Below are 25952 nucleotides of genomic sequence, written 5' to 3' on the forward strand. Positions count from 1 at the left end.
GGCCGCTGCCCCAGACACCGCCTGGCCGGTTCGAGCTGCCTCAGGTCGCAGCGAGGATGTCGGGTCAGTGACGGCTCCGCTTTAAACCGCCGCCCCCGGCACCACCTGTCCCTCTCCGGCTTTTCCTCCACAGCCCACGCAACCACCTAATGCACTTTGCTTGTCTGTTTTGCCTCCTCGAATGTAAGTGTCATGAGACCTGCTTACCGGGATTCTGTTTGCCACCACGTGACCCAGTGGGATCAACAGTACCTGACAAGTACGGGGTACAACAGTAAGTGTTTGTTGAGTGAATGAATAAAAGATGGGGGATGTAGGCAAACCGTGAGTGAGAGCCTGCTTTGTGACATGATTGCCCAGTTGGTTTTCTACTTCATCATTTTCTCCCAGCTGCACTGCGGGAGCAGACTCTGGTCAGAAAACAAACAGTTTTCAAGTGGGGCTGTCTTCTAGAGTATTTTTCACTGGTTTCTAGTTGCCTCTTTACCAAAAGCCTTGTTTTTGAAAGCTAATCTCTAAATGATCAGGTTAAAATAAAAAGGCCTCTCCAGTTCTTAAAAACGAAAAAGCAGAAAACAGACTTTATTCCAAGAGAGATTTTTAAAAGAAGTTTCTAAAGAAAAAGACAAGTTACACTACTAATGCAAATGTTTGTCACTGTTTCTGAATTTTCCTTCTCCAAGGCTAGTACTCCAGCCAAGCTTTCGCAGGATGTGTTCAGAGCCCTTGGCCCACAAGAATTTGGCCTCGCTCTTCCTCCCGTGGGGGCTTCTCAAGTCTTCTAAGCCAGGCAGTAAGAATGGTTACAAGGCTGCTGAGAGCCATGGGCCCACACGGTCCTGGGCTGGCGCCCACTGGCATTTCCAGGGAGAACTCCAGTGCAAGGGGTTTCGGCTGGTGTCCCAGCAGCAAGCAGAGACGGCTGAGCGGGCTAAACTTTCCAAAGACCAGACGTGACACCAGAAGCCGTCGTGTGTTCCCCAGAAGGAGCCAAGATGAGCAGATCATCCTCGCCCTGCCGGGGCCACACACCCCTGGGGCTCGGCCGATAACGGCGGCATCTGTGCTGAGTGCAGCGCGTCTCACCCTCGGCAGGAGGGGGGACCCCGTCCCGGAACCTCCAGTCACACCGCTCCGGGCTGCCGGGGAGCGCGGCACACCACACGGAGGGCCCCGACCCTCTCGGGCCCCAACCAGAGCCCCAGCGGCTGCCTCTGCTGTGCAGTCCAAGCGGTCCTGAGGCCGAGGCCTGGCTCGAGCGGGCCGGGGAGGACGTTCAGATGAAGGACCTGGCCAGGGTCACCATGTGGTCCACACCGCACGCCACATCCACAGGCTCCCCAGGCATCGTCACCTGAACAAACAAGAACCAGCACACCGTGAGGAGAGAGGGCCTGGCGGTGGCCGATCAAGGGCCTGACCCTGGCTCTGCTCTGGGCAGGTGACCTAACTGCTCTGAGCCTCGGCTCCCTCACCTGGAAATGGGGTGCTAACACCCACCCGGCAGATCTGCTGGGAAGGGTAGATGCACCCACCGTGGGAAGGGCCATCCTGACTCCCCACCCAGACCCGGGCAGCACCCCCCGAGAGGCCGCTCTGGACACGCACACGGACCCTGCCTGCATCGTCCTGGGACGTGCACACCCCACAGAGGCCGTTCCCCGAGTGTGACTCCCCAGAGGCCAAACCTGTGCTCAAGCCAGCTGTTCAGTGACCCTTCCCAGGGGTCACCAGACAGCTCCCTGGAGCAGCTCCAGAAACTCTCCCGCCCTGCCCTGCCCTCAGGGTCCACTGTGGGAAGGAAGCCTCCCAGCCCAGTGCCTTCACCCGCTCTACACGTCAGCTCCAGACCCAGGCAGGCTGCTCCCAGGTCCTGCGCACCCCGGAGGAGGGGTATTTACTTCGTCTCAGAAGGTGCCAGAGGCCTGGCTGGCAGCCCTGCCGACACTGTCACCCACACTGACATCACTTCATCACAGGCCCAACCCTCCAGGTGAAGTGCAGACAGCCTCGTGCGTGTGGAGGCTCCAGCCTGCTGGCCTTGACGGTGACTCTCATTGCCCCACAGCTGGGCCGTGGAGATGGACCCCCCTCCCTCCGAACTCCATGGTGCCCACAACACAGGCGGGATCTCCAGGTGCACACAGCCACCCAGTTCTCCAGGAGAGGGGCACTTTGCTTTCTCCTCTTGTTGTATTATTATTATAAATGTTATTGTTGTTATTACTTTGAATAGGTGATAGCCACATGGCTACGATATAAAATGACATTCAGTAGAAAAGAAGAAAAGGTATTAAATACCCTTGGACACCACCCTGTCATCCCGTGCCCTGCTCCCCACCTTCCCTCTGAGCTGGAAACTACTTTTAACTGGTTTCTTGTCTTTCCAGAGATTCTAGACGCAGAAAGCCGGTGCGAGTGTAGTGTCTTCTTAGGGGGCAATTTCTAAGACAGAGCACCTGCACCACCTCCCCCTCAGCCCTGCCAGGACGCCGATGACCGGATCCGAATCCTGCCATCCCTCCCCCGGGGCAGCGTGACAGCTGGAGAGGGATCTGTAACAGCCTGCGGAGTTTACTGAGCTTCAGAGGGAAAGGCCTAGTCCAGATGGCCTGCCCTAAAAGCCCAGAGGCAGCAACATCAACCGTTCAGAGGCAAGTCCATTAGGGTCTCCCAGCCACAAGGCAAACGGATGCTAGCAACCAAGTCGTGCTACTCACCCGTCCCTAAACAAACGCCTTCAGCAAAACCTGTTACAGAAATCACTGAACAAACATGCGGCAGTGCCCTCCGCTCATCGCAAAGGCCCAGAGCTGCAGAAGCAGAAGAAAACACGCTGCCTGGGATGACCAGGCCAGGTGAGCTCCTAGCAACCTCCCCGGGCCACGAGAGCACCTTTATTGACCTTCCCCAGGAAAGGGCCACTCTCCGCGCTGACCTGCGGCCGAGCTGTCACACTTAGGCACCTCTGTCCTTGTTCCCCAAGGGCTGTGACCATCAGAACCCAGAGCAGAGGGAGCCACCTCACCTTGGCTGACTCGCCGGGACGACGGTCGTGGCTGGCGCTGGCCCCAGGAGCCTCTCTGGGGAGCAGCAGGTAGCTCCCGGGGCCCCAGCCCCCCCGGCCACCTGCCCCTCACTGTCAGCCTCTCAACTGAGGCCAAGAGAAGGCTGCCCTCAGCCACGTTTTATTTGTGGCCTCATCAGGGTTAAAAGGAGTTTCTATTCTAAACCAATTTACACTCAAATTGTTGCAAAGGCAAACAGTTCCAGAAAACGAACCATATTTGGCCTGAGTGACTCTGAAAAGTTTGAGCAGAATCAGTGTAGGAACAGCTCTCTGCACCAGGACAAGTTCCCAAGACACACACCCACCAGGTGAAGGGCAGAGGAAGGCAGAGAGGAGCGCTGGACCAGCTGTGATCCGGCCACCAGACTTGCCGTGTCCCCACTCAGCTGTACCCGGGATGCCCTGACCCGCGCCCAGAAGCCAGGCCACACCCAGGAGCTCAGCCTGCGAGGAGGCCCAGCCCCTGCGGCGCGCCCTCCCCTGGGGCGTCAGAACTGCCGGGGCCTGTGGCTCCTGAAGCAGCCAGGTAAGAAAGAGGCCCAGGAAGCAGAGGGTTCCCAGCTTGTGCTCCAACCCAAGCCCCACCAGAGAGGCGCACGGCGGGGGGGGCGTAGTCTGTGCTCAGAGCACCGAGGTCACGTCGCAGCCCACCCACTGCGCGGCTGAGAGACTGGGCCAGCAGCTTCGAATCCTGAAGTCAGTGTGCGCGGGGGCAGGCTGGGGGGCAGCCCAACCTTCACAGGCTGTTCTGAGGATAAGAGAGACGGTGCAAAGCACCGGCCCCCGGGACAGCTCCAGGCCCTGAGAATGGCGGTCATGTGCGCTGGAAAGTTAGGGCATGGCCTGGGTGGGGGTGGGGGTGGCACCACTCGAAAGCTCTCCCCAGTGTCCTGTTCCCAGGCCCGCAGGGCTGCCATCGGGCAGAGGGTCCCCACCTCCACCTCGCCCTCCCTCCACCGCGGGGACTCCAGGGGAACCCAGCTCAGGCCCTCGAAGAGGAGGGGGACCATGGTGACGTCTTAAAGTCAGAAATTCTCAGTCTGATTCTTGGCTCCACTTTTTAAAAAATATCTATTTATTTATTTTTGGCTGTGTTGGCTCTTTGTTGCTGCACACGGGCTTTCTCTAGTCGTGGCGAGCGGGGCCTACTCTTCCTTGCAGTGCGCAGGCTTCTCATTGTGGTGGCTTCTCTTGTGGAGCACGGGCTCTAGGCGCACAGGTTTCAGTAGTTGTGGCACATGAGCTCAGTAGTTGTGGCTCGTGGGCTCTGGAGCACAGGCTCAGTAGTTGTGTTGCTCCGCGGCATGTGGGATCTTCCCGGACCAGGGCTCGAACCCGTGTCCCCTGCATGGGCAGGCAGATTCTTAACCACTGAGCCACCAGGGAAGTCCTCCGCTTCTTACTAGGTGTGTGACCTTAAAGAAATCACTGAACCTCTTTGAGCCCTGAGCATCAATGTGGAGGAGGAAAACCTCCTGGACAGCTTCCGGAAGGAGAGGTTTCAATCAGGTGACTCAGATGTCACTTCCTAGGCCTACGAATCGTCAGAAAAGCCCAGGCTCTGTAAGGAAGTCTAAGGATAACTAGTTAATAGCACTGCAGGACCTACAAATACGGCTTTACTCTTTTTTTTTCTTTCTTGGAATACTTTTTAAATGATGTAACATATCCCCTACTTAAGATTAATAAGAAAAGAGTGTTTAAAGAATAAAAATCACCTGCAATTTTTTTTTTAAGCGACAACAGAACAGACTGGAGAAAGGTCCAACTACCCAACAAGAGACTAACCTTTAAGGAATCCAACCTAGTTGATCGAAAACCTGGTTCCTGTCACCACCACTCTCCCAGAGCCCCAGCCTTGCATCTCAGAGCCGGCATGGACCTCAGCACCATGCTCCCAACCCCGAGCAAAAGGTGACACGGGGGGCGAAGGAGCTCTACAGACACACAAGGGGAGACAATGGTGTGGGGCATGAAAGCAGCCGTCACAGGACAGACCAGAGTGACCCTTCCCTGATGGCATGGAGGCCGGGAACGACACTTCAGAGGGACGTTCGGCGCAGGGGTCCGGCTTGAACAACGGGGCATCCGCCCCCAGGCCTGGTACTCCACCACAGAGGCCAAGCCTGGCCCGGCCACCTGGACAACGAAAACGCTCTCAAAGCTGATTTCACAGCTGATCTTCGCTCTAATTGGGAGGACACGAGGCAGGTGGGGAGCCCCTAGTCACAACGGTCATTCACTCAAAACCCACTTGCTTGGCCATTTCCCCAGCTGCCCCTCAGAAGGAAGCCCCTTGTGGGGGGAGGGGGGCTATTACAGAGAGGGCTGCAAGTGGCTCCCAAGAGAAGCAGCAGGATTCTAACTGCTCCGTATCCCTGAGCTGCCGGCCATGGTCCAGCCACCGCCATGCCTTTCCTCACGCGGGGTAGGGTCCCCGGGAACAAGCATGTCAGCACCAGCCAGGCTGGGAACAGCTCTGGGCCACAGCCATTTTTTTCCAACAAGTTTAAAGTCTCCCTTTTGACCTGTTCTCTTAGAGAAAGCACCGGAGTCAGGGCCTGCCGAGCTCAGGGGATCCAGGAGAGCCAGCAGCCAGGGGAGCTGAGAGAAAGAGCCCCTAAAACAAACACCAAAGTGAGTGCCTTGAAACATTTTCCCTGGGTTGTTGACCGATAAATCCTTTCTTCCTTTCTTTCTTTCTCTCTCCATCTCCCTCTCCCTCTCCCCCTCCCTCCGCCTCTCCCCTTCCCTCTCTCTCTCCCTCCCTCAATCTCTTCCTCCCTCTCTCTCTCTCTCTCTCTCCCTCCCTCCCTCTCCACCTCTCCCCACCTCCCCCCTTCCCTCTCCCTCTCTCCGCCTCTCCCTCCCCCCTCTCTCCCCGTCCCTCTCTCTCCCTATCCCTCTCTCTCCCTATCCCTCTCTCCCCCCCTTCCCTCTCCCTCCATCCCTCTCTCCCCACTCCCTCCCTCTCCCCTTCCCTCTCTCTCTCCCTCTCCCCCGTCCCTCTCCCTTTCCCTCTCCCCCTGTCCCTCCCTCCCCCTCCCCTCTCCCCTTCCCTCTCCCTCTCCCCCGTCCCTCTCCCTCCCTCCCTCTCTCTCCCCTTCCCTCTCCCCCTGTCCCTCCCTCCCCCTCCCTCTCTCTCTCTCCCTCTCTCCATACCTCCCTCTATCCCTCAATCTCTCCCTCCCTCTCCCTCTCTCTCCCTCCGTCCCTCTCTCTCCCCACTCCCTCCCTCTCCCCTTCCCTCTCTCTCCCTCTCCCCCGTCCCTCTCCCTCCCTCCCCCTCTCCCTCCCCTCTCCCCCCTCTCCCCCCTCTCCCCCCACTCTCTCTCCCCTTCCCTCTCTCCCTCCCTCCCTCCCTCAATCTCTCCTCCCCCTCTCCCCTTCCCTCTCCCTCCCCCATCTCTCCCTCCCTCTCTCCCTTTCCCTCTCCCTGCCTCTCCCCTTCCCTCCCTCTCTCTGCCTCTCCCCTTCCCTCTCCCCCTGTCCCTCTCTCTCCTCCTCTCCCCTTCCCTCTCTCTCTCCTCCCTCAATCTCTCCCTCCCTCTCTCTCTCTCTCCCTCCCTCTCTCTCCCTCCCTCTCCCTCTGTCCCTCCCTCTCCCCTTCCCTCTCCCTCCCTCCCTCCTCTCCCTCTCTCCCCTCCCTCTCTCCCCTTCCCTCTCCCCCTGCCCCTCTCCCTCCCTCTCTCCACCTCTCCCCTTCCCTCTCCCCCTTCTCTCTCCCTCCCTCCCCACCTCTCCCCTTCCCTCTCCCTCCCTTCCGTCTCCCTCCCTCCCTCTCCCCCCTCTCCCCTTCCCTCTCCGTCCCTCTCTCTCCCCCCTTCCCTCTCCCTCTCTCCCTCCTCCTTCCTTCCTTTCTCCTTACCTCCTTCCTTCCTTTCTTTCATTCCTTCTTTCTTTCCTTCTTTCTCTCTTCCTCTCTCCCTCCCTCTCCTCCTTCCTTCCTTTCTCTTTCTTTCCTTTCTCCTCACCTCCTTCCTTCCTTTCTTTCATTCCTTCTTTCTTTCTGTTCTTCTTTCTTTCCTTCTTTCTCTGTCTCTCTTCCTCCCTCCCCCCCCTTTCTCCTCCTTCCTTCCTTTATGGCTGTGTTGGGTCTTCATTGCTGCACATGGGCTTTCTCTAGTTGCAGCGAGCAGGGGCTACTCTTCGTTGCAATGCACAGGCTTCTCATTGTGGTGGCTTCCCTCATTGCGGAGCATGGGCTCTAGGTGCGTGGGCTTCAGGAGTTGTGGCACGCAGGGTCAGTAGTTGTGGTGCACGGGCTTAGTTGCTCCGCGGCATGTGGGATCTTCCCGGACCAGGGCACAAACCCGTGTCCCCTGCATTGGCAGGCGGATTCTTAACCACTGCACCACCAGGGAAGTCCCCCTTATTATTTTTTTTATTACACATTTCTTTTGCACTTTTACATGTGTTTTTTAAAAAATGCTTTACACAACCTCAAAACACGTTAAAACCTAACCTTCAAAGAAAACAGGCACGTACACACACGCGAACACACACAAGTGCACACACACAGGCGTTCACGCACACAAGCGCCCGCTCCTCTACACAGAGCCTATCTCTGGAAGGGAACAATGAAACCAGAACCAGTCGCTGCCTCTGGGACAAGAGACGGGAGACTTACCTTTCATAATACATTTTGTACCACGTCCATATGTTCTGTATTCAAAAAAATAAATAGCCTTTTTTTTTTTGAAGAACTTAAAGAACTGACTTAGTAAACGACACTAAGATAAACTACAACTTAAGAAGGAACCCTCTTCCCCTTTAATTCTGAAATGAGCCTTTTTGTGTAACTGCATCCTCCCCTCAGAAGAGCCTTCATGTTTCACTCTGATGGCTGTGGTAAGGCACTCTGAACATTAAACATCCCGCTTTCTTTTAAATCCTCTGTAAAACAGTCCTCTCCACTGGCCTCTGTAAACAGCTCCTGGCACGTCAACTTCTTCATCTCAACCCTCTCCCTCTCGGAGCCCCGAGGCACCCGTGTGCCCGAGGCCAGCCTCCGAGGCCGCTTCTTGCAGGCGCCACAGGGACTGGAAGCCCGGGGACCCTGTGCCGGCCGGGCTGCCGCACCAGGCGAGGGTGCTCTGCGGGCACGCCGCCCTCGCGCCCGCCCGGCCCAGCCTTACCCTCCACGGGAAGTACTGGTCTTCCAGGCGACCGATTCCCAGGCACCCTCGGATGTTCTTGCCCCACACAAACAGCTCTCCTCTGTCTGCAAATAAAGAAAAACGGCTTGGTTGGGGCTTGAGGCCAAGGGCAAGTCTCCAAGAGGAGGAAGGGTCATGAGAATAGGCTTTCTAGAGCCAGGTACAAAAAGATCAAAGTTAAACTTCAATTTCTCCCAGGCATTAATGCTTTCCCATACCAAAAACATGTCCCGGCCCAGATTCATGCTGTGTCCCTCTCATGGGAGATGAACACATGCCTGGAGGTGGGCCCAGGGGCTCCTGTACACGGCCCGGGCCCGCTCTGTACGGCCCTTACACACACACCCTCATCGCCCACTTATGTCTAACCAAACCCTGCCCTCCACAAATCCTGAAATCTCGGCATCCTCAAATCCTGGTCACGCCCTGACAGAGTGAGAAGTAGGACAATTTGTCATTTCTTGTCTGGGTCTCCACATTTCAGGAGCATTTGGTCAAGTGACACACGGTGACTGGGGGCCTCTTTGAGTCGAGTGTACATCTGTGTGCTAGGAGCTGGGACAGCATGGGGACTGACACGCATGTTCCTGTCCTCACGGGGCTGGAGCTAGTTGAAGAGCAAAAATTAAACAAATGATTAAACCAACAAATGCATGTTTTCAAATTGTAAACAGTGCCATGAAGGAAAAGGACAGGCAGGGTGCTGGAGGGGCAGGCCGGGAGGCTGAATCCAGACTGGGGCTCTGGGAACGCCAGCTCCAGGATGGACCCTCAGGCTGGGCAGGGCCCTCAGTGCAGACTTCCGTCCACACCAGCCAGGGGCATCCTCGGCACGGAGGCCCCATTTACCAGCCCCCTCTGGCAGAGGCGCTGGTCATGGAAGAAGGGAAGACATGGGGGAGCCGGCATTGACACAACCGGCTGATGAAGTAAGGGATCCTTCTGGGACGCGCGGTCAGAGCCCTCTGGTCCTGCTGCCGTCCACGGTCTTCCACCTCAGAGGCTGTGTTTAACAGAACAATTCAGTCTGGCCCCCAACGTGTTAGCAGACCTCAGGGCAAAGCAGAGGAAGCCAGGCTCTGAGGCTCCCCCTACTGAGGGACAGTCACTGGCACTTGGAGGGTAGCTGTTGGGTCTTGGGGGAAATCTAGGTAGGATTTCATTCCAGTGTGACCCCAAATGGCCGCATGGCACGACAGCAGACAAAGCAATCTACCCTAGTCAAAGGCTTCGTCCAGGTTTCCAAGTACATGACTTTGCACGTAGTTTAAGCCTCAAACGTTGGGGAAATAGGTTACTGTTACCTCCAGAATTCGCCCACACGGACACTCTCTGCTACATCAAAATGGCTTTAGAACGCCAGTGTGGCTCAGACGCGCTTGCAGAGGAAGGTGGCTGACCCTGCGTGAGGGGCGTGAGGGGTCCTCCACCGCGGCGCCACCGCTGCCACCCAGTGCCTCAGCGCACAGACAACACTCCACCCACCTCCACAGCGGCCCACGCTGCAGCTGCTGCCGCTCAAGCCCCAAACCCTGAAACGCAGACACTGACTGAACGGCAGTGAGGACTCTGCAACAGTGCGCTCGCCTGCAGCAGTCCTCAGAGCAGCGCGAGGCCGGGGCACACAGACGAGGACCACCCAAACTGACTGTCCCGGCCCAGATGTTTCTAAAGGAAACAACAGCTAGCCATGAGACAAAACGGTCTCTAAACTGCAAGGAAAAAGTGAATTTACTCGAGAATCACAAAATGAAATTTCGTTCCGTCTTACTATTCAAGTCAGCTAACGAGGAGCAAATTGAGCCGACAGCCGCGGTGGGAGGACGAGAGCTGTAATCAAGAAGCGCAGACACGCGGGACGTCTGCAGAGTAACTTTGTATGTCATGGCTTTGTAACTGGGCAACCCTCTGAGAAAACCTCCATTTCAGCCCCCCTTCGATCACTCCCCCCAGCACTTTGGAGAAACCGGGCACAGCCACCCCGTCAAAACCACAGGACGGTCTTATAAATATGCCTCTTGCCACCCCACGCTTCTGGCTCAGATGAGGGTCGGGCTTGGCCAGGGACCGGGATGAAGCCCCCCACGCTCATTTCCTCCTCACCCACCACAATGTACCAAACCTCCGCGGGTCTCCCCCAGCAGCCCGGCCCACTCGAGGGGCCCCTCTCCCACCACCGACTGCGTCCACTTGAGAAAAGTCACTGCAACGCCAGCCTAACCACAAACCAAATGAACTGAAAACACACCTCCCGGGTGAAAAGGAGACACACATTAGACCCCCTCAAGCCAAACAACTTCTGGATTAGCTGCTCTCTTTAATTATCCACACAAGGGTGCCACTCCATTGGATGGATGGAAACTGAGAGCAGCCCAGGGTTTGGGGCTGAACCTGAGAGGGTGAAGCTCGGTAAGGCCTTGGGGCCACACGGGCTTGGTCACTTACTGGTGAGGGCGGCGAAGTGGCTGAGTCCACAGCGAATGCGGGAAACCTGGACTCCTGGATTGAACTCCGTCCAGCCAAAGAGAGTGGGTGGAATCATTTCTGGAAGGGCAGTTTCCATGAGGTTTGGTCCTTTCCCAAGAATTCCATAGCCCCAGACGAAAACATGTCCTTCTCCTGGATTACAGGAAAAACAACGGTCAGGAAGTCAAACCAAGTGCAGCCCTCACTCGCTAGAAATTCAAACCGCACCACCAAGATGCATTATATCCACATGGACTTTTTTTTTTCCCCTCTTCTTGCTTGGCAAGAACATGTTGATATTTAAAATAATGTTTCTTTTCTCCTCTTTCAAATTCTTGCTTGTGGAGTGTGTCTAGGCAGCCAACCAATCTCACAATACAAATGTCCTACATCTTGAGTGTGCTGGACGGGGCCACTCCATAAATCAGCCACAACCCCCACGTGAACACAGGAGAGCCTTAGAACGGCAGCTTTTCCTAACAGCGCTACGTCTCACACGGATCAGAGACCAAGAGAAGTACACACACAACTTCTGGCTAGATTCTAAAATTCGTAATGATTTTCAGGTCATAAAAAGTTTACTCATCAGTGGTGCCAGACGTTTAATCCCAGGGGCTTGACCCCCAGTACCTGAGCCCTAAGGCTCTTCTCCTATGTGCCCGTGGCTCTTAGCACGGCCTTTCTGGAGAAGGCAGGCCTGGGGGCTTTGGCCCAGGCTTCGGGAGGGAGCAGTACTTCATCCTCCACTCCAGAGGTTTGTGATAGTTACTCAGCTCTATGCTGGCTGTTCGTCGACCTATAAATCATGGCTGTTATCCTTCTGTCAAGAATGTCACCCTCACCCTCTATTAACTGAACTAAACTAACTAGATCTTCCCACAACCGTGCTCCCCGCACTGAAAACCACAGCCTGAATCCAGCGGACACCAACCCTTCCTCACCCAAGCCACCCACAGCTTCCCAGCAAACTGCCTGCGAGAGGGTCTCACCGTTTAGTACAGCACAGCCTGTGCCCCCACTCGCAGCCTGCTTCACCCGCCCGACTCCCGAGAAGGGCAGGCTCCGGGGGACGTTCACCTGAATCAAAGGAAGGGACCACACTGCTAGGAAGACAAACCAGCGAGAACTTGGAAATACTGTTTCACGTACAGAGTAGGTAAGTCCCGGTTCATTCATTCCCTCCCCATATATCTCCTGAACATCGTACACATGCTAAGCTTCTAACTGCATGCTGGGAAGATGACAGGCAGCAGGAGAAGCAGTCCCGCTCTCAGACTGTAGTCCAATGGGCGAGGCAGATGTCAGCCAAACCTAACACGGGATGAATCTGTGCTGAATGCAATGAAGGAGAGTACAGGGGTCCCTGGCGTGAGTGTCAGGGGACCTGATCTGGTGTGCGGGGAGGGGCAATCAGGAGTAAGCAGGCCAGGGGAGAAGAGAAGGAAATCCCGAGGCAGCGAGATGGACGTCCAAAGGGAACAAGGTGAGTGTGGCCCGTTCAGGAGCTTACACAAGGTCAGAGTGGTTGACGCAGGGGCACAAGGGGGAGTATCTGTAAGATGCCGGTGGGCAGAAGGGAAACCAGATCACGCAGGACGTTGTTGATCATGGCAAGGGTTTCGTCTCTATCCTAAGCACAACAGGGAGGCAGTAAGGGAGAGGGACGTGACTTCTAGAGGGGAACGTGAGTGGACGTGGGTAACAAGGGAGAAGGGCCAGGATGTTGGGCTGAGCATGAACTCACTCCGGGATGTACTGAACTTGCAGTGCCTTGAGACGGCCAAGTGGCACTTCTGCTCAGAGTGACAGATGGGAGGCTCAAGGGCTGGGAGAACGAAATGTGGCCAACTTAGCTGTCCAGCAGGATTTGGTCTTGGCACCCCTACTGAGAAATAACTTTGCAAGATAGATTTTAAGTGCTTCTGTGACAGCCATGAATCTTTTCAGAGTCACTTGCAAATGGAGACAGCTGGAGGGTAACAATCCCTCAGATGACTCCAGAGGAATAAAGGGGCTTTACTGATCCGAGATGGCCTGGTGTCTGCCGCCTGGCTCTCACAGCTTCTCTACCCAACTGGGCTCTGGCACAGGGCCCTCGGCAAAGGCTGAGAAACGCTCCAGCAAAGAGCCACTGGAAACGCACCACTGTTGTCACTGACAGGATGAGGCTTGGACCACGTAAAGAATCATGGATGCGGTGGGCTGCTTCCAAAACAAGTGACCCGTCTGTGCTAGTCACACCATGGATAATCTGCGCCCTTGTGTGTGGTAGTTAGGCCTAGGGACTTGCTTCTAAAGAACAGAATTCCAGCAAACGTGAGCAGAAGGCACTGCCAAGATGAACTTACGAAGCACTGGCTTCCGTCTCACCGACACGCTCTCTCGCCCTCTCATTGGCTCACTCGGCCGAAGCCACGCTGTGAGCCACCACTTGAAGAAGCCTGCATGGCAAGGAGCCGAGGAAGGCTTGGACAACCACTGTGAGCTGGCCAAGCGCCAGCGAAGACCTGGGGCCCCAGGGCCAACAGTCCACGAGGACCGACACCCTGCTGCCAACCACCAGAACGGGCCCAGAGGCAGGGCCTTCCCAAGGTGAACCCCAAGGTGACACCAGCCTTTGAGAGACTCAGAGCCAGAGACCCAGCTAAGCCACCCCTAGGTTCCTGACCCACAGAAACGGTGAGACAATAAATGTGTGTTGTTTTAAGCCGCTACGTGTTGGGGTCCTCTGTCATGCAGCACAGGTAATGATGACATGACCCTAGATCTGCCCTCACAGGAAGGCCGTGGGAGACACTGATCTCAGGCCTTGCTATCCGGAAGGCCAGTCCCTCTTCTAAACATTTTATTTGCTGTTTATCTTATGGAAACAATGAATCATTTCAATGACCATGCCTTCGTCTCTGTTCTGGCTACTGGAGAGCTCAGAGCCACATCTGCAGCCACTTCAAGCTACTGTGTCAGACCACAGAGGATGCACTGTTTCATCCAGTGAGCTGATCTTATCCACTTGCGCATGTCTCTTTATCTATTAATATATATTTCAAACCCTTCTGTATGTTGTCAGAAGCTTGATGACATCCAGTCCTTATCACTTAGAGATCCATGCTGATTTATGGATATGATGTCTAGGATTTGCTTCAGAATAACGCAGGACAGAGAAGCAGATGGAATTACAGATGCAGCGAGATTGGCCATTAGGTGTATGGGGCTTTTTGGAGAGCAGGGTGGGGAGGGTGAATGAAAAAGTTCTGGAATTAGTGGGGACAGTTGCATAACCTTGAGAATATACTAAAAACCACTAAGTCACACAATTTAAAACAGTAAATTACCTATTTTTTTGAACGGGCCATTAGTTGGTAATTGTTGAACATGGATGATGGATACACAGAGATTAATTATGCAGTGAGGTCTACTTTTTGCTTACGTTTGGAATTTTCCTTAATAAAATGTTTGAAACCCTACTGTACTGTACTGACGGTGTGACAGGGAGAGGCCACCAGCAGGACTGCCAATGCCCTACTGCATGATCTAGGGGCCGCACAGGTGTCTTCACCAAGGTGCACACCTCAGATCTGTGTATTTGGGGGTACACACACTAGACAGCAACAAGAGGCCGACTGTGACATCACAGGACCTTATGTAAACAGCCTCACATCCCTTTCAGAACAAGACAGGGCATGCAGACATACCTAAACTACTGCTCTAAACCAGGACTATCTCATCAAAGTATTGATAATGATGGCTTTTGCATCTAAGCTTTCTTTCCAGGCTCCAATGAGATTGCCAAGAACTCGGCCCCTTGAAGAGGCAGCCGTAGCACAGGTGAGGCCTACACGGCACTCTATACATCACCCCTTCGTGAAGGATCTTTTCTAAACATCCTTAACACTCTATCTCCAAACCCCCAGCCCTAGGCTGCAGAGGACCTCGTGGGGTCGTACCTGTGTGGAGTCCGTGACAGAGGCCAGCTGCAGGTATTCGGAGTTCCCCCACCCGAAGAGGCTGCCATCGACCGACACAGCCAGGCAGCAGTCCCCGTAGGTGGCCACCTGGACAACGTTCACTCCGGCAAGGTCTCCAGCCAGCTTGGTGGGTGCGCTGGTGATATTGTAGTGACCCAGACCTGGAACAATGGAAAACTGTGTTACTTACTTTTAATTGTTTATTCTTTTAACAAACACTTGCATTGACCTACTATGTGTCAAACACAGTTTTAAGCACTTTGCAAACATCAACTCAAAATCCTAATCTGTTATTCTACATGCTGTACAACTTCCTTCTCCATGTTCTCTCAGAAGAGGAAAAACCATCATAGTAATTGTTTACTTTTAAAACCCTTGATGGGACTTCCCTGGTGTTCCAGTGGTTAAGACTCTGCGCTCCCAACGCAGGGGGCCAGGGTTTGATCCCTGGTCAGGGAACTAAGATCCCACATGCCACAACTAAAAGATCCCGTGTGCAGCAATGAAGATCCCTCGTGCCACAACTAAGACCCGGCACAGCCAAAATAAATAAATAAATAGAATTTCAATAAATAAATAAATAAATAAAACCCTTGATATTTTCTAAGTCTGATTCAAGTTACATACCTTTTCAGGATGAAACACCAACACACAATGAACCTATCAGACCTTGTATATTACATACAGGCACACCTCGTTCTATTGCACTTCACAGATACTGCATTTTTTACAAGTTGAAGGTTTGTGGCAACCCTGTATTGTCAAATGATGGTTGGCACCTGGGAGGCAGTATTTTTTAATTAAGATACGTACATTTTTTAGACACAATGCTATTGCACACTTAACAGACTACAGTGTAGTGTAAAGATAACTTCCATATGCACTGGGAAGCCAGAGTTACAACAAGCAATTCCTAATGCACTGCTGGGCTTGCTAGAACATAAACGAGATCTCTAAGAGCCCATCCCACCTCAGCCCCACACCCCACACCATCCCCCAGCTACAACAAATCAAAACTGGCAAACTGGTGTGGTACACGGTGACCAGAGGAAAAGACGGGGCTTGCCCGGAGGACAAATGTCCCCATCAGCACTGCAATGGAGAGTAACCCCTGGGCAGCAGACCAAGGTAGAAGCCTGAACCACAGACTCGTGCTTGTACCAGGCTTTCTCAAAGGGGCCCAAAGCAGTGTCAGACTGGCAGCACCCCTCGGCAACAGGCAAAAAGCCTGTTATTATGTACTCCATATATAATAAAAAAGATTTTTAAAAAGTAATTCAAAATGTTGAAGGGTTATGAAAGAAACAGGATGCTGAGATAGAAACTGCTTTAGACAGAATGGTCAGGAGCCTTCATTGAAGAGACAACCCCAAGCTGAGGCCTACAGGATGAAAAGGAGAGCACAAAAGAGCATTCTAGGCTACAGGAACAGCGTGTGCAAAGGCACGGTGGCAGCACAGCGGAGGACAGGCTCAAGAACGGGCTGCAGGGGCCTCGTGGGGCTGGACTCAGAGCCTGGCAAGCAAGGGCAGTGGGGCCATGTGACAGTGGAGCTTCTGGAATGGCACCAGGAAACTGTTAACCACAGTTATCTCCAGCGAGTGGGACTTTCACTTTTCACCATATTCCTCGGTCTATGCTGTCAAAATGTATCAACAATTTCATTCTTTTCATGAAAAGCTGATTTTTAAAAGTTACCCACACCAAGATTTTAGAAAATAAAAAGAAGCTTCCACTTTATAGATTAAAAAAAGCACATTTTAAAAACTGGCATTGTAATTAAATTAGGACACTTAAATTGACAATACTCACTGCTAGAGAGGTTATGATTAAACTGATACTTCTATACATTGCTGATGGCAATATAAACTAGTAAAACTTTTGGAACGCAATTTAACAACACATTATGAAAACAATAAAAATATTCTAATCCTCTGACCCACTCCTGGGAATTTATCCAGGGCAACACTCCAAATGAAAGGAAAAGCTAGATGGCTACACATGACAAATGTCATACCTCCAATGGCTACTGCACCCCCCAAAAAGTATGCCTCCTGACAACAGGGTAATGAGTAAATCGCCTGACAAAATGATTAACTCACCTTATGGTACATTAGTTTGATGCTGTACCATACAAATATTAAAAACTGCAACTGAAAATTATACCAACATGTAAAAATGTTTCATGTAAATTTAATGATAAAACAAGCATATAAAATCACACCTCTGCTATGATTACCATAAAAGACGTTCACATATGAACAAGGACTTGGGAGAAAACATGAGTCAAGGAACAAAGATGATGTGATGAGGTAGCAGGGTTATAGAGGATTTACGCAAGATTTAAATCTTAAATTTTAGGTCCTCCCTTCAGACAAATATCAAACACAGAAAAATAAAATATACAAGGATGATAAAGCTTATCCCTCATTCCTCCCTCCCTTAATCACATTCTTCTCAAATGAGTTAAAATCGAGCTCCCTTTAGGTGGCATTTGTCTCTTAAAAGACTCAGACTTGTTGCAGGACTCTCCAATCCTCGATCCAGGGACCCAGTGAGGGGGATGGGAGGGGACACAACAGAACAGCATTCCCAGGAAGTGACAGGAGAGGGAAGAGTCAGATGAAGGCAGCGGCACCATCCCACAGGGAGGGGGGCGGGGGTGGGAGGGACGCTACCTGTTTGCCCATCCGCACCCCATCCACAAGAATACACTTCTCCTTTATCCGTCAGGAACAGACTATGGTCCTGACCGCAGGCGACCTATCACACAAACAGAGGTGAGGTTGGTGAGAAGGAATCCTTAGAAGCCGGTGTCCTGATCCAAGTGCCCAAAGCCGGGCACCACTCCCCACGGCTCCTGAGTGCCAAGGGGGCTGGGCTGGTAGGCTGTCCTGCTCTGCTCCGCATCTGACTCTCTCTCATTCCAGCACAGCCCAGCTTGTGTCTCCTACTCCCCTGAAACTGCTCTTGCTGAAAAAAAAAGAACAGTGCCGGGTGTCCTAAGGAGCGAAGCCAGGAGCTCCCCACCCTCCTCCCTCATCCATAAGCCTCTCTCCCACACCCCCCAACAGTGTCCCATCTTTGTCACTAGCTCAGTCTCCACTTCGGACCCTACAGGGCTGGAATCCTCCCCTGAGGTCTGCCCTCTGCCCTTCTCGCTCTGCACGCTCCCTGGGAGATGGCACCCACCCCCACGGCTTCTGCTGCACCGCCACGTGGTCATCTCCAGTCTCAATCACTCTGCTGAGTCCCAGACCTACTTTGCTAACTGCCTAATGAAAAGCACCATTTAGCAAACATTCCTTACGCCAGGCACTGTGCTAAGCCAATGACCAAGGCCACCCAGTAAGAAACCGAATCTCAGAGAAGTTTGGTAACTTGCCCCAAGTCAGCCAGTTAACATGTGGACAAGCAGGGACTTAAACCCGCATCAAGGTGGCTCTGAAGCCTGGGCAAGATGCACACTCCACTCCACCGCCACCTTGGAAACAAGTTCCCTCTCCACCTGCTCCTCACCTCCCCTGCTCTGGGACTCTGCCACCTGGGCCAAGAACGTCAGCGCCACCCATCTGCCTGTGGAGTCACACTTGGCTCCTTCTAGCTCCCTCCCCGCCCATCTAATCAAGCCTCGAATCTGGTCAATTCTCCTTACGTCTCCTCACCTGTCCCTTCTCCCCACAGCTTCCCACCTGGACTTCACCTCCTCCCTCAACTTTATTCCATGGCCAAAGTTATCTTCTTAAACAGATCGTGACCTGGCTGTCACTCACCCTGCTCAGAACCTCTGGCAGCCCCTGACCACCAAGAGGACAAAGTCTAAACTCCTTAATGAGGTGTACAAGACCCTGCATCGTCCCCTCTCAACCCGTCTTCCGGCCGATTCCACCCCGCCCCACCGCAGGCAGGCACACCACACTCCAGCCACACTGCATGCGCTCGGCACCATCGAGCCTTCAGGCTGCTCCTTCTGCCGTAACACCTTTCCTACCACCCACCCCGGCCCAGCTGGTCAGCTCCTCGGCTACCTCCTCCACGACGCTGTCTCTCCTTCCAGTGCACGCCTGGTAGACGTAACTATTCTTCTGGTGCTTTCATAAGTGCTTTCGGTAGACACTCATTTACATATTTAAGCATTTAAGTATCTACCATATGCCAGGCACTGTACCCAAGCATGGGTACAAGATAAAGCAGCCTGGGACACACACAGCCTTAATATACTCTGAGACAGCTAGTTTTTATAACCTGCCTCCCCCACTAGAGTGTTATTGCCCTCCCCAATTTTTACTAAACTTTGTATCCCCACAAGCTAGCATAAATCCTGGCCTATAGTAGGCAGGCAATATTTACTAAAATAATTTATTAATTCAGAAAATCCCCCTAACAATTTGCCATCACCTCACACCCAACTTCCACCCTTTCAAAATCACCCCCCGGGGTGGGACCAGTGGTTCTCAGCCCACGTCTCTTACCTGGACCACCTGTCCATCGAAGTCCTGCATCCTATGGACTTTGTGACTTTCACTACAGCCAGGAGCAATTTGGGGAGAACCAAAAGATATGGTCATGATAAGCACTGTGCGATTCTGGCCCCTCCCGTCACCCCAACTAGCAACCTCCCCACACACATAGCAACGTTAGGGAAACTCTCAAGGTCAAATATAAGGAAGAGGCAGGTCTGGGCATGAAAGGAAAATGAAACAAAATCCTTTGGTGATTTTAATATGCTGCAGATTTCTGACTGGTGTTTAGACCTACCAGCATAATGTGAGGAACTAGAGGGAAATTTTTTTAAAGACAAGAGGAATTTTTAAGTTAATCAATTTGGTGAAAATAACAAACAAAATCAAAGAAGTTCCACACATCACAGTCAATGCTCACACGCCCTCCCTCCCACCTGCACCGGAAAGATACTCTCCACAGCCTTCCAGTGAGTTCTCACTGCTCCTCTCCAGCATGAGGAACCTCGAGTTTCACTGCTCTGTGGGTCCATCACATCATAATCACTCAGGGGGTGTTTAATGCTTGACACAATTTGGAGAAGGGGTAGTCCTTTCGGGAACTCACCTGTAAACTTCATTTTCGACCACTTTTCTTCCACACTGCCCGTAAGAATTGTTCCCCATGCTGAAGACTACAGGATAACACCGCCAATTAAATCAGCTCTGCAGGTTCATGGAACCCTCAAATGTCAGGACCGGAAGGGGGTCTCAAAAGTGGCCCTATTCTGACCACTCACCCTAGCTGCCCCTTGGCTTCCTTCTCCAACATTCCCAGCCTCTGCAGGCACCCGCCACAGGTGTGCTGGGGTCCAGGCTGGCCGCGAAGGCCTGGGCCACTGTTGCCGTGCCTTCCGTCTCCCCACCCGGGCCCTGGTTGCGCTTCTCAGGAATTCCACAGTGTGAGGCGAGCACACTCCATGAAAGGCCTCAGCAGCCCCCATTCCCTGTACCTGTCACTAGGCTGCCCTCAATGCCAAGCCCCCTCTTGAAAGAGTTCCTAACACCACCTTTGCCTTTTCCTACAAAGCACACTTAGCCAAAAAAAATGAAATTTGCAAACGTTAGTCAAGTTGACCTTCCCCTGGAAACAACCGCTCTTCTAGAGAGCGCCGGGGTGAGCCAGGAGCCTGGACCATGGAAGCCCCCCACCTGGAAGCAGTGTGAGCAAACAGGCTGCTTTCAGTACAAGGGAAAAAGCCGTCTACACGCATGGTCGGCTTGGTGGCTCCATGGCTAAGGAGCAGGGGGCCAAAATAGGGCTGCCTGCTGTGCGCCATCACACTTATAAATACCTGAGATTTTCCAAGAACCACAGAGGGCAGAGAACACGGAAGAGTTAGCAAGGGCTGCCCAACACAGCTCTCCTGAAACCATCCTACTGACTTGCTTGGGAAATGCCAACAGCTTCACTAACTAGATGTGGCTCAACTGAACGAGCCGCTTCAGGCCCAACAGCAGAAAAGCGGTCCCCACTCTCCCATCACCTCCTTCGCTGTCTGTCAGAACCAGAGAGTGGGCTCTGCCGCAGGAGACTTGCAGCACCTGCGTCTCCTGAGGTCTGTCCAGTGGCAGTGGGACGGGCGAGGGCTCCAAAACATACTCATATCCCCTCGCTGAAACGAAAAGGACAAGGTGCGCATACATTACACTGCCTGAGAGACTACATTAGTGGCAGAGCTAAGACGAGAACTCCAGCCCCACTCCCAGCCCTTGGCCTCCATCACATGCTGCGTTATTGAAAAGCAGACTTATTAAAGAAATCTCTTCCCACGTCGTTTAACACCTTCTGGATTTTTTTTTCACACCCCCTGCAGTGGAAGGGCAGAGTCACAACCACTGGACCACCAGGAAAGTGCCACCTTCTGGATTTTTAAAGAAAGGAAAAGCATTTTCTTCCTGCAATACCCACTAGAATTTCTAGTAAAGTGAAGAACAGCATATACAGTACAATACCACTTAGATTAAAAGGAAGTAAAAAGAATACATAGATGCATGTGCTTGCATATACATAAAATCTCTCTAGAAACTGTTGACACAGGTTGTCTTCAGGGAGAAAAACTGTGTGGCTGGGAGGACAGAGGTGGAAAGCAGACTTTTCTCCATATATTTAACTGCGTCTTTAGGATTCTGAGGTATGCAAGTATGTTATCTATTTTAAAAAGAAAATTTTAATATTTAAATAAGCAAGAAAGGAGGAAGTGTTTTAGAAGGCACTCTAAAGAACGTTATTGCTCTTCATAATCCTACTGGAGAAGCCAGAATGGTCTATATAGGGAATTCCTATGGTAGGTTTTAAACGATGAGCTTTGGAATATTTATAATGGAGGCTGGAGTTAATGAGAATAACTGCAAATACACTGGTTCTCAACCCACTCCCCACTAATGACCCCTCTCTTTTCTCCTATGAACCTCATGTTTAAAAACATTCTGTCCTGGGGACTTCCCTGGCGTTCCAGTGGTTAAGATTCCGTGCTTCCACTGCAGGGGGCGCAGGTTCGACCCCTGGCTGGGGAACTAAGATCCCTCACGCAGCATGGCGCAGCCAAAAAATTTAAAAATTAAAAAAATGAAAATGAAAACATTTTGTCTACCAAATATATGGCCTTATTATTATAGTTGCCTGTCAGTATTTTTTTTTTTTTTTTTTTTTGCAGTATGTGGGCCTCTCACTGTTGTGGCCTCTCCCGTTGCAGAGCACAGGCTCTGGACGCGCAGGCTCAGCAGCCATGGCTCACGGGCCCAGAAGCTCCACGGCATGTGGGATCTTCCCGGACCGGGACACGGACCCGCGTCCCCCGCATCGGCAGGCGGACTCTCAACCGCTGCGCCACCAGGGAAGCCCCACCTGTTAGTATTTTTAGTGACTGATATAATTTTCAAACAGAGCTTTTGATCAGCATGAAATAACAAATTTATCACAATAAGATGATGTAATTCTAAGCAAAACCAAAGATGCTGGACAATGCTGTTAGTGTATAGAGCCTTATTAGCTGCAAAAATACAGTACTTTAAAATACTAAAACGTTACATCTCCTATTACTATCTTCACTGACCCCCTAAGGGCCTGGGAAGCAGTAAATACATAAATTTAAAGGGAATCTGAAGTGTTACAGCTCCTTTTTAAAATAAATAAATAAATAAATAAATAAATAAATGGAATCTGGCTCCACATCCAACTACCAATTGACAGGAAATATAGAGGACAGAGGATCATGTTAAACAGTACCACAGGGATGCATTCAGCAAACTCCAGACTGGAAACTTCTACAGGATAATCAACATGATTTCTTCAATAAATAAATATCAAGGAGAAAAAGACTGACACAAACTCAAAAGTCTTTTAAAAGTCTTATCAGCCAGGGCTTCCCTGGTTGTGCAGTGGTTAAGAATCTGCCTGCCAATGCAGGGGACACGGGTTCAAGCCCTGGTCCAGGAAGATCCCACATGTTGCAGAGCAACAAAGCCCATGTGCCACAACTCCTGAGCCTGCACTCCAGAGCCCGCAAGCCACAACTCCTGAAGCCCGGGCACCTAGAGCCCGTGCTCTGCAACATGAGAAGCCACCGCAATGAGAAGCCCGCACAACACAACAAAGAGTAGCCCCCACTCACCGCAACTAGAGAAAGCCCACACAGAGCAACGAAGACCCAATGCAGCCAAAAATAAATAAATAAATAAAATACATTAGAAAAAAAATCAAAGCGTGCTTTTTCAGACCAATCACAGCAGAGAGAAACCAAGGTGAGAACGCTCACTTTTATCTTTCCGGCTCCTGTGAAATCCAAGCTGAGAATCTTTGTTGAGTCCCATACCCCAAACTTTTGTAACATCCTTGGTTTTAGAGGACAGCAATGTGAATCCATAACCACAGGCAGCAGATGAAATCTGAAAAAAAATTCCATAAAGCATTGACTGATTTGTGACATCAAGTTTTCCCAGCAATAAATGGCAGGCTGTTTATCCATTCCAAGAACACACACTATTACTATAGCAACTAACATTTATTGGACGTTTACTATGTGTTAAGGGCTTGATATGTACTATTTCGTTTAATCTTCACAATCACCCAATGGTCTAAGTATCAAATCATCCCCATTCACCAAGACACAGTCTCGCAGAGTAGTTAAGTTGAAGACTACCTTATTTTGAATCTTGGCAAGACCACAGGGTTTACAACTGGTAGACCCTTACCAGCTGTGTGACCTGAGATAGACTGCTTAACTTCTGTGTCTGTTTCCCTCTATTATAAAAGAGATAACAACAGTGTCTCTCTTATTGGGTAGCTGTGAGGACTAAATGAGTTAACATAGTTAAAACCCTTAAACTAGGGACTTCCCTGGTGGTCCAGCAGCTAAGACTCAGTGTTCCCAATGCAGAGGGCCTGGGTTCAAGCCCTGGTCAGAGAACTAGATCCCACATGCCGCAACAAAGATCCCATACACTGCAGTGAAGATCCCGCATGCCACAACTGAGACCCAGGGCAGCCAAATAGATAAATAAATAAATATTTTTTTTAAAAAAACCTTAAATAGTACCTGACCTAATGTAAGAGCTATATAAAGTATTTATTATTAGTGGTGGTGGTAGTAGTAGTATTTGGTAGATAAGGAAATCAAGCCTCCTAGAAGATTAAGTAGCTTGCCTAATACAGTCTCACAGCTAGTAAGTAGAGGCTGTCTGATTGCAGAGTGCATGTTCTTAACCCTTATGCTACACTGTTATACTCTCAAACCACCACTGCCATGAAGAAGAATTAGTATTACAGCTACCGTGAATATAACACATTGACAGGGCCAGTGTGTTTGCTGGGTGTTTTACCCACACTGTTATCAATCCCCACATTCACTGATCAGATGAGGAAACTGAGGCTTCAGTGGGGCTGGAAGCACACCAAAGGCAGCCTGGTTTTAGGGTCAACCCCCCTTCCATAATACCCAGAGTGGCCTGAGGCAGTCCTGGTTTACACCTGATGTCCAAAGGTTCACTCTCAAGCAAATGATGACAAATTACATGGTCACCCTGATGATTCCCCACTATCTCTTGGTTGTTTACAGTTTACCAAAGGCGTATGTAGTCCGTCTCAGAGACTACATGTAAATCTAACCTAATCCTGATGAAAATGCCAGCTTTCCACTGATAATGAACAAACGTGAGGTTTTTCTTTTTTTTTTAACGCCAGCATTTCTTGAAGAAAGCGAGCTAAATACTTCTTTTAAATTTGATGACTTGTTTAATCAAGTCATCCAAAAGTTATATATCCCTCCTTCTGTCTTGTGACATTTTCCCTCGTAACATTCACATGGAAGGTACATACATGTACACTTGTATTAGGAAACAAACAAACAAAAAAACCCTCAGTTCTCCAGCCTTCTGGAATGGCTCTACCTCCACAGAAATGACCCACTGGGGAGGGAGGAGCCAGCCCCTGACCACACAGCAGGAAACATTAAAAAGTGAGTCCAAAACTGATGCCCAGCACACTACGATTATTCTCATCTGTTTACTCAACATTCAACAAATATTTGGGAAGCGCCTACTGTATTATTAAATCTGCTAATATGTGAAAAGGCTTTGAACAATACCTGACACAGAGTCAGCATTAAGCAATGTTTTTTACAATAATATGCTAGAAGGGGACTTTCCAACTATGGTGGTGTGAAGAGGTTAGTGAATCTCTCCCCAAACAACAAGTATAAAACTGGAGAAAACTGCAAAAAACAAACCCACAACCATTTCAGGGCTCCGGAAGTCAATCAAAGGCAAGTAAATGGAGAAGTTACTCATGAAGGGATGCTAGAACTACAGGCAAGAATATCAGGGCTTTGTAGACCTCTTGTCCTGGGCTGCTCCATCTACCGCAGCTCAGGCAGCACAGAAGTTAGAAAAGGGCAGAGCTGGCCATGAAAACCATCAGCTTTGTTACCAGAAAGGACAAACTTAATTTGGGGTAGAAGGTGAAAAGTCATGCTCCACAGCAAACTCAGCAGGAAACAAACAAGGAAGATCCACAACTCAGCGAGCCTGAGGTTGCAATCCTGACTAGGGTAAGAGGAGAGGCAGACCAGCCAGAAATTATTGGGAAGATCCTAGAAATGAGAGAGCCATGGAAGGCTCTCCACACAAGCATGGTTGACTGGGAAACTGTACAAAGGAGCTCCCAGCGGAAAGAAAAGCTAAGGCAGACTTGAGATCAGGCTCAACTTTCAACGTGGTCCCCAAACCACACACAGAATCAAAAGTGAAGGAGAGAAACCTTATAAGCTCAAGGTGTCTGAGCACAGCCTCTGCCCAACTCACTGGCTGACCACAAAGGTATGCAGATAAGGACAACCCCGAAGAAGCCTGGCTAAAAAAAAAAAAAAAAAAAACGGCAGTGCGGGGAGGGGAAGGGAAGGGAGCTAGGATGGGGAACAAAACAAAAACCCCAAGCAAAGACACTGGTGTCAGTGGCCATGCAGAGCAGAGGAGACTGACTCCCTAAATTACAGAAAAGTTACCCCACCTCCAAAAAAAACAAAAACAAAGAACTCAAGGAAGATAATATCAGAATCCAAAGTTGTTATAACCAAGAGCCCAGTTTTCAATAAACAAGTACAAGACATGCAAAGAAAGTGTGACCTATATTGAGGGAGGAAAGCAGCCAAGAGAAACTAAATGGACCAAGATGTTGGATTTGTGAACTACTGTTTGAACTATCATTCAAAGAATATTTTAAAATCATATTTAAAGAACTAAAGAAAAATATGACAACAATGGCCCAACAAATATGGAATTTGAATACAGAAATAAA

At 51.0% G+C, this 25952-nt stretch overlaps 1 protein-coding gene across 3 annotated transcripts in view; it reads right to left on the reverse strand.

The window, feature by feature from the left end:
* Nucleotides 1-551: 551 nt before the first annotated feature.
* RCC1L (RCC1 like) overlaps nt 552-25952 on the reverse strand; it is a 33064-nt gene continuing 7663 nt past the window's right edge. Inside the window, exons 2-11 of one of the 3 annotated variants that reach the window (XM_032604271.1) lie at nt 22918-23047; nt 20647-20775; nt 19728-19794; nt 19133-19184; nt 17339-17423; nt 14640-14821; nt 11685-11772; nt 10675-10848; nt 8209-8294; nt 552-1354 (exon numbers count right to left, since the gene is read on the reverse strand). In XM_032604271.1, the coding sequence (XP_032460162.1) occupies nt 1277-1354; nt 8209-8294; nt 10675-10848; nt 11685-11772; nt 14640-14821; nt 17339-17423; nt 19133-19184; nt 19728-19794; nt 20647-20775; nt 22918-23047 (1071 nt within the window). In that variant the 3' untranslated portion in view covers nt 552-1276. The remainder of the gene's footprint in view (nt 1355-8208; nt 8295-10674; nt 10849-11684; nt 11773-14639; nt 14822-17338; nt 17424-19132; nt 19185-19727; nt 19795-20646; nt 20776-22917; nt 23048-25952) is intronic. The other 2 variants (XM_032604270.1, XM_032604272.1) reach the window with 2 other exon arrangements.

This window comes from Phocoena sinus, chromosome 15 (assembly GCF_008692025.1).
Source record: "Phocoena sinus isolate mPhoSin1 chromosome 15, mPhoSin1.pri, whole genome shotgun sequence".
Classification (NCBI taxonomy): domain Eukaryota; kingdom Metazoa; phylum Chordata; class Mammalia; order Artiodactyla; family Phocoenidae; genus Phocoena; species Phocoena sinus.